Source organism: Oryx dammah, unplaced genomic scaffold, assembly GCF_014754425.2.
Source record: "Oryx dammah isolate SB20612 unplaced genomic scaffold, SCBI_Odam_1.1 HiC_scaffold_24, whole genome shotgun sequence".
Taxonomy (NCBI): Eukaryota; Metazoa; Chordata; class Mammalia; order Artiodactyla; family Bovidae; genus Oryx; species Oryx dammah.
This window is the reverse complement of record NW_024070208.1, coordinates 82,500,335-82,508,546: the sequence shown is the minus strand read 5'-3', so window position 1 is coordinate 82,508,546 and position 8,212 is coordinate 82,500,335. Positions and strand designations below refer to the sequence as shown.

General features: G+C 51.5%; 1 protein-coding gene across 1 annotated transcript in view; it reads right to left on the bottom strand.

Moving 5' to 3' along the window:
- Window positions 1-8,212, bottom strand: part of MYO16 (myosin XVI) — a 389,767-nt gene that overhangs the window by 51,452 nt on the left and 330,103 nt on the right. The window contains exon 31 of the mRNA XM_040267295.1: window positions 3,378-4,403. Within this exon, the coding sequence (XP_040123229.1) occupies window positions 3,378-4,403 (1,026 nt within the window). The remainder of the gene's footprint in view (window positions 1-3,377; window positions 4,404-8,212) is intronic.

Genomic DNA, 8,212 nt, shown 5'->3' with positions numbered 1-8,212 from the left:
TCCAGCCAGTCCATCCTAAAGGAAATCAGTCCTGAATATTCCTTGGAAGGACTGATGCTGAAGCTGAAACTCCAATCCTTTGGCCACCTGATGTGAAGAGCTGGCTCATTCGAAAAGACCCTGATGCTGGGAAAGATTGAAGGCAGGAGGAGAAAGGGATGACAGAGGATGAGATGGTTGGATGGCATCACCAACTCAATGGATCTGAGTCTGAGTAAACTGGGAGTTGGTGATGGACAGGGAGGCCTGGCGTGCTGCAGTCCATGGGGTCAAAGAGTCGGACACGACTGAGCGACTGAACTGGACTGAGGTGGCTCAGACAGTAAAGAATCTACCCACTTGTGAGAGGCCTGAGTTTGATACCTGGTTCAGGAAGATTCCTTGGAGAAGGGAATGGCAGCCCTCTCCAGTATTTTTGCCTAGAGAATCCCATGGACAGAGGAGCCTGTCGGGCTACAGTTTATGGGGTCGCAAAGAGTCGGATATGACTGAGCGACTAACACACGTAATCTCATCAAGGTTGCTCTCCAGAGAATCGAGGGGGAAGTTCTGGAACGCTCCGCAAATCTGTGGTACAATTTCCCCACATCACAACTGTCCAAGAAACGAGCTGCAATTAATTCAGGTGTCTAGAGGCAGAATTAGCTGCCCACTGGATTCTTTGGTAAGAAAGCTCTTTTGGGTGAAGAGAAGAGCGTTTTTAAATATAAAGAAGGTAAAGAAAAATATTTGTAATCTTAAAAGAAGTCCCAGGACTTCAGTAAATCATGAATAACAGCCATGTGATTCAGAAGAAAATGGATTCCTGGCTCTTGGATCACAGTGTGCAAACCTTAATATCATATAAGCAGCTCTGGTGATTAGCTCCAGTGTGATGACATTTTTTTTCCTTCCCAGCCTTCTCTTAAGCCCCTCCTGCATGCTAAAATAACCTGGATGATGCCACGAGGACGCGTCCTGTGCGCTGGTCCAGGTGTTTCCTGAGTCACGAACCATCAGGAATCATAGGGTTCTCAGCCCCACAGCTGGACTCCAGGCACCTGGTTCGTGGGGACAAGCCTCTCCTAACTGCAGCTGCCTGTTACTACAGCCACTGCGCTGGGGGCAGAAGCTGCCAATGCAGGCATTTGTAAGAAAGTCTTAAGTGGCTCCAGACAACCTTTTCTAAGTGAAGAGTGTTTTGTAAAAGCCCACAGGAGGAAAATAGATGCTTTCTAATTTTAGAGTTGCACTAACGATGGTGTCCTTGAGGTTCTGATGCATGTTAGCAGGCACTGGTTCATGTCACCACGGGGAAATATAATTAGCATATCCGGGCACCCTGGCTGGAGACCTCTCTGCAGTCCTGCCTGCAAGTCCTAGACCTCAGTTCAGTTCAGTTCAGTCGCTCAGTCCTGCCGACGCTTTGCGACCCCATAAATCGCAGCACGCCAGGCCTCCCTGTCCATCACCAACTCCCAGAGTTCACTCAGACTCACGTCCATCGAGTCCGTGATGCCATCCAGCCATCTCATCCTCGGTCGTCCCCTTCTCCTCCTGCCCCCAATCCCTCCCAGCATCAGAGTCTTTTCCAATGAGTCAACTCGTCGCATGAGGTGCCCAAAGTATTGGAGTTTCAGCTTTAGCATAAGTCCTTCCAAAGAACACCCAGGACTGATCTCCTTCAGAATGGACTGGTTGGATCTCCTTGCAGTCCAAGGGACTCTCAAGAGTAGACTTAGGGATTTCCAAAGGATTGCCACCTGTCTAGAAAATCATTAACTTCACTTTTCTGAATACATCCAAGAAGAATTCACCCAACTCTCATCTATAGTAAAAGGAAGCTTATGAGGCTTTAATAAACTTTTAGTTCCAAAAGCAAAGCAAACATTAATGTGTTGGTGTAATGCTTTTCTCTTAGAGTCTGTTTTGTTCCTTGGAATGAAACATATGACTTGTGACATTCAAGCCATCCTCTACTTACAAAGACAATTTCATTTATTAATGATGTATAATTAAGAAGAAATGGCTAGCTAAACAAACGATTAGCTTATTAGTCTGAAGAGTAAACAAAGAGTAGGTTATTCACCCATTTGCTAAGTGTTCTTAGCCTTGACGTACTTTTCACTTACTGAGAACGTTTCCTAGGTTTTCTAGGGTTTTTTTTTGTACCTCATCAGACGATGAAAGCCAACACAGCTATGTATTTTCTTTAGGAGAAAGAGCAAGTAAGCTGCTACTTCCAGTCCTACTTAGCCGGTGCTTAACCTCCTTGCCCTGAAGTTTCCCATCTCTGTCAAGTAAGGATGCTCATAGTTGTCATCTACGTAATGGCATTATGACCGAGGGACTTGTTACAGTTTTAAGAGAAGATGCTTTATATTACTGCAGTTCGCTTCCCAAATACAGAACGCTGGAAAAATGTTTTGGTTTCATATAAAAGCCTTCAGAGGCTGAGTGAAGAAGACTACACTCTTTGTGGTTATTAAGAGAATCTGAGCCCAAAAGCAACCTCATCTGAATGAGGTGAGCTACTTACAAGAGATCAACAAAAAAAATTCTTAATGAGGTTTTTTTTTTTTTTTTGATAGCTACATTCTACTTTTATAGGGACACAAAATAAATACTTTTTGATACAGGCAATGGCCTCTGGCTGCCACAGTCTAGCTCTGAGCTCACTGGGACTGGCTTGTCAGCAGCTGAGCAGTTGAGATGCTCAGCAGGAAGATGCAGACAGAAGAGAACGGAGTGAAAATGGTCCTTGGGACCAGAAGGCAAATCATTCACTGGCAACAACAGCTGAAGAGGCTGGCCAGCTCCTCCGGGGAGGCTGCCTAGAGGCCTGAAGTTCCTGGGTACCGCTGTAGGAGGCAGGGGGAGGGGGCCCCGGCAGTGGCCTTCCTCGGCTGGGCTTCGTACTGAGTGGTACTGAGCGTCAGGGAGTAACTGAGAAGTAATCACTCCAGAGGCAGGGAATGGAAGTGAGGTGGCCAGCAAGGCGAGGGTGTTCGGGTAACCCGGGCAAAGGACAAAGATGTCCCAAAGGGACATCTCAATATAACAGCACGCGGCAACTGCCATTTCCAAGTTATACCCGGATATTGTTAGCAACCGGAAGTCAGCGGCTCAAGCTGAGTTTTGCTCTGATGCCCGTCGTTTCACCAGGCTGCTGAAGCCTGGGTTTAGTGCAATGTGCTTTTATATCATGAACTTGTGTCTACAAAATGGAAAGATGCATTCTTAACTACTTGGCCATTCTGGTTGCATATAAGATGATCTTAAAGCCGCTACCTGCTATGAAGGACCCCGCAGGGACCCCGCGCGTTCCTTAACACCGCATCCCTCTGCACAGCCCCACATCTGGACCTGTCTCAGCGCGCTCAGTGCGCCAGACTCACCTTGGGGTTCGCGGATCCTCCTGCCCACCGCCGACCTCCGGAGCACGCTCCTGCCGGAGTTGAACAGGCTGGCCAGCTCGTCCAGGGGGCTGCCCAGAGCTCTGGAGTTCGGGGGGCTGTAGGGGGCCGGGGAGGGGGCGCTGGTGGTGGTGGCCTTCCTGGGCTCCCCTCGGGCCGTCTTCCCCGGAGAATACGGGGTTTTGGGGAGGGGGCTGCAGGGTGCGCCCGCGGGGGCTGAGGTGGGCTTCGGGGGGACCCTGGGAGGCTCCGCGGGCGCCGCGAAGGGGAAGTGCGCGGGGGGCCGCGGGGGGGCGGGGGGCGCGGGCGGGGGCGTCGGGGGCGGGGAGGCTCCGTGCAGCCCCGCGAGCGCGGGGGCGCCCGGGGACGCGGGCCGGTCGCCGTCCCCCTTGGGGGTTTTGGGGTGCTGGGGGGACAGGGGGCTGCAGCCCTCGGGCTGCAGGGGGTACTTGAGGTTGGTCTCCAGCACCGGCAGCTTCTTCACCTCCAGGGGCGTCAAGGGCGACTCGTCGGACGCGGGGGAGCAGGTGGCCGGGGTGGGGGGGAACACGAGCAGCGGGGGCCGGTGCGCCAGCAGGTTGGGGAAGGGCGCGGGGATGCCGCTGGCGTCCCCGCCGGCGCCGCCGTCCTCGGGGGCCGCGGAGGGCGACGCGGACGCCGAGCTGGCGCCCGCCCCTCGGCCGCCCGTATCCCCGGGGGGCGCCCAGTACTTCATCTCCTCGTACACCGCCTCGGCCGGCTCGGGGCTGCCGGCGCGGCCCAGCATCTCGATGTAGACGGGCTCGGGCTCGGGCTCCGGGGGCGCGGGGGGCGCGGGGACCCCCGGGAGGCGCTGCGGGCCGCCTGCTCTGCGCCGCGCGCCCCCCGGCCCCGCCGCCCCCGGCCGGGCGCCCGAGATCTCCTCCGAGGAGCCGCTGAGCTTGGTGTGGGGACTTCGCTTGGGCTTCCGAGGGGGGACCTTCTTCATGGTGCTGTAGTCGTCGCTGTGCGGCCGGGGCCGGGTGAGAGCTGGGCCAGGGACAGAGGGGGCCCGGAGCGTCAGCGCGACCCAGGCCCCAACCCGCGGCGGCCTGCCCCCTCCAGGGGCCCCGTCCCCCCACCCCCTAGGGCCCGGGTCTCCCCACACTCCCCGCAACTGCCCAGGAGAAAACCAGTTTTGGTCTTAGAGCTGGAGGACAACCGCCACCCTTTCAAGGAGGAGGTAAACTGGCCATAAGGAGGCCCAGGATGCCAGGGATGAAGGGCCTGGGATGCGGCGGGGAGGGCACCTCGCATCTCCCCTGGAGCCTGCTCACACCTGGGTTCTAAGGGCCTGACACTGCGGACTGAGGAGGACTGGCTCGACAGATCCTCAGGACTTCTAGGAGACTGGGGAGAAGGCGCAAATCAGAGACTTGGTGCCCCCTGGGTGTTTCCTATAGGAAATCCCCGGAAGCTAGGTGGTTGAAATAGTCTAGGGCTTCCCTGGTGAGTCGGTGGTAAAGAATCCACGTGCAGTGCAGGGGACACAGGAAGCCTGGGTTCAGTCCCTGGGCTGGGGAGGACCCCTGGAGAGGGAAATGGCAACCCACTCCAGTGTTCTTGCCTGGGAAATCCCATGGACAGAGGAGCCTGGCGGGCTACGGTCCATGGGGCCACAGGAAGTTGAATATGACTGAAGCAACTGAGCAAGCATCCAGGCAAAATGAGCACAATCCACCAATGAAAACAGCTGCATGCACGGAGACACAAAATGAGCACAGTCCACCAATGAAAACAGCTGCATGCACGGAGAGATTATCTTTCTAAAGAGAACTTTGTGAAAATGATGCCAAGAGTGAGCTTTACAATTAATTAACATACTTAAATGCTAACAATAGGGAAATCAAGAGTGTTATATTTCACTAAGAACTTAAGTGGGAACTGAAGTTGGAAAGAGGGACTGTGTTTACAAAAACAAATGAGCATACTATTGTGTATTAGTTGCTCAGCCCTGTCTGACTCTTTGCAACCCTACGTGGACTGTAGCCCGCCAGGCCCCTCTGTCCATGAAATTATCCAGGCAAGAATACTGGGGTGGGTTGCCATTTCCTTCTCCACAGGATCGTCCCAAACCAGGGATGGAACCTGGGTCTCCTGCATTACAGACAGATGCTTTACCATCTGAGCTACTAGGGAAGCCCAAGAGCATACTATTAGAACTAATTTTGAAAGAGGCAGAAAAACTATTTAAATATGACTCAAAACATTTATTAAAGTCAAAAATTCTAAAAGTCCTTTTCCTAATATTTTTACTATAAAGTATAGTAGATTTTATTGAATACAATTTCTCTGGAAACTGAGATGCTAATTTTAGAAAATTACATACAGTTTTGCTGAAATATCAAAACTTCTCAAAAATTGTGAACTGTTTTACCAATTTGGTATTGTGCTAATCTGTAGGAAGTCTTGATCTAAATAAGCACATCTAATTTTGCTGAGTTCCTGAGTTATTTAAGGCAGGCAGCCAGGTTTTTCTGTCATTATGACTGCATATATGAGAACCTCCACCTCACTTTGGGGGCAACAACTCCACTTTTAGGGTTAAAATGAAAGGCTCTGGAGTGAGACTTGCATTCAAACTCCAGCAGGCCCAGCATTCCACGCTGTCATTCATTTAGTCATGTGTTTAACCTTTAGTGAACACACAGAAAACGTTCCCTGCCTTCCTCTGCCCTCTTGGCTGAGTCAGAACTAAAAAAAGGAAAAAAGGTAATTCTAATTCTGTAGCAATTAGAACATGACATATATATAAAAATGCAGGCCATAAGAAGAGGTCACAGAACCGTGTGTGTGTGTGTGTGTGCTTGTGGCTGAGGCACGCACACAAATCATGATTGTAGACGACCTCTTGGCCACATCCCTCTAAGCTTCAGTATGTGACAGTCGCTCAGTCGTGCCTGACTCTTCGCCTCTCCATGGATAGACAGCCCATGGAATTCTCCAGGCCAGAAGACTGGAGTGGGGAGCCTGTCCCTTCTCCAGCGGATCTTCCCGACCCAGGGCTTGAACCCAGGTCTCCCGCACTGCAGGCGGATTCTTCACCAGCAGAGCCACAGGGAAGCCCAAGAATGCTGGAGTGGGGAGCCTGTCCCTTACTCCAGCGGATCTTCCCCACCCAGGGATGAAACCGGGTTCTCCTGCATTGCAGGCGGATTCTTTACAACTGAGCTATCAGGGAAGCTTCAGTATAGGCATGCATAAAATGGTGATATCAGTAATTATCTCAGAGAAATAAAATGGTGTATGCAAAGGGCTTAGTTCAGATGATGGCACTTTGTAAACATGAAACAAATGGGAGACATCCAGACGAGAATAGAAAAGAACAAAGTTAATTTTCTAACTCAATGGACATCTTTGGAGGCCAGTATTATACAGGGTTCATCAAAGCAGCCAACTTTTAAGAGCAGAAAATACCCCCAAATGCACAATTCTGTAATTAATGCGCATTATCCCGAAGGCTTTCAATGCGCTAAAGCACAGCAACTCATAAGCTTCTCCCAGAAAGTTAATAAACCAAACGAAATTTTAACATTAGTATTATAGAGTTGTTCTGAAGATCTGAATAATTTAGAGGATGTGTGGCAGACTGTATTTTCCAAAATTGCCTTCAACAATATTCTTAGTCCCTGCTGCTCGTCCAGAGCCTGGAAGCGAGAAGGACCTCTGTGCTGGCCCCATGAATAAAACATGGCGAAAGGAACGCCACACCTCCGCTGAGGCTGGCCGGGCGGCGCAGCCCTGCTGGCTCCTCCTCTCTTGGGACACGTGTCTCGGTGGCCCTGATCTCTGCGGGAGATGTCTGCGGACGCTGAAGCGGCCCTGCTGAGGGGAGGCCAGACAGAGGAGAGAGATGACAGCACCATCTGCCCCAGGCCTCAGCTGTCTGTGTCTCCCCAGCCCAGACTCCAGAGGCCCAAAGACCTGAGCCTGTGGGCTGTCCCGGCCCGCCACCATCTAAGTGCAGCTGGGAGACAGCTTGCAGGAGAGGGCCTCAGCTGATGCCAGCCGACTGCTAGAGCACAGAGAGAGAGACAGATTGACAGACAGACAGAGAGACAGAGAGACAGAGACAGAAAGAGAAACAGAGAGAGAGACAGAGACAGAGAGAAAAATAGACAGAGACAGAGTGACAGAGAGAAAGAGACAGAGAGAGAGACAGAGACAGAAAGAGAAACAGAGAGACAGAGACAGAGAGACAAATAGAGACAAAGAGACAGAGAGAGACAGACAGAAAAAGAGACAGAGAGAGAGAAAGAGACAGAGAGAGACAGAGGGACAGAGACAAATAGACAGAGACAGAGAGACAAATAGAGACAGAGAGACAGAGAGACAGACAGAAAAAGAGACAGAGCGAGAGAGAGAGAAAGAGACAGAGAGACAGAGAGAGACAGAGAGACAGAGAGACAGAGAGAGACAGAGAGACAGAGAGAGAGAGACAGAAACAGAGACAGACAGAGAGACAGAGACAGAGAGACAGAGACAGACAGACAGACAGAGACAGAGACAGAGACAGAGAGACAGAGAGAAACAGACAGAAAAAGAGACAGAGAGAGAGACAGAGACAGACCGACAGACAGAGACAGAGAGACGGACAGAGAGACAGACAGAGAGAGACAGACAGACAGAGAGAGAGACAGAGACAGAGAGACAGAGAGAGAAGAGACAGAGAGAGACAGAGACAGAGAGACAGACAGGGAGACAGACAGAGAGAGAGATAGAGACAGACAGAGAGAGACAGAGAAGAGACAGAGAGAGACAGAGACAGAAAGAGAAACAGAGAGACAGAGAGACAGAAA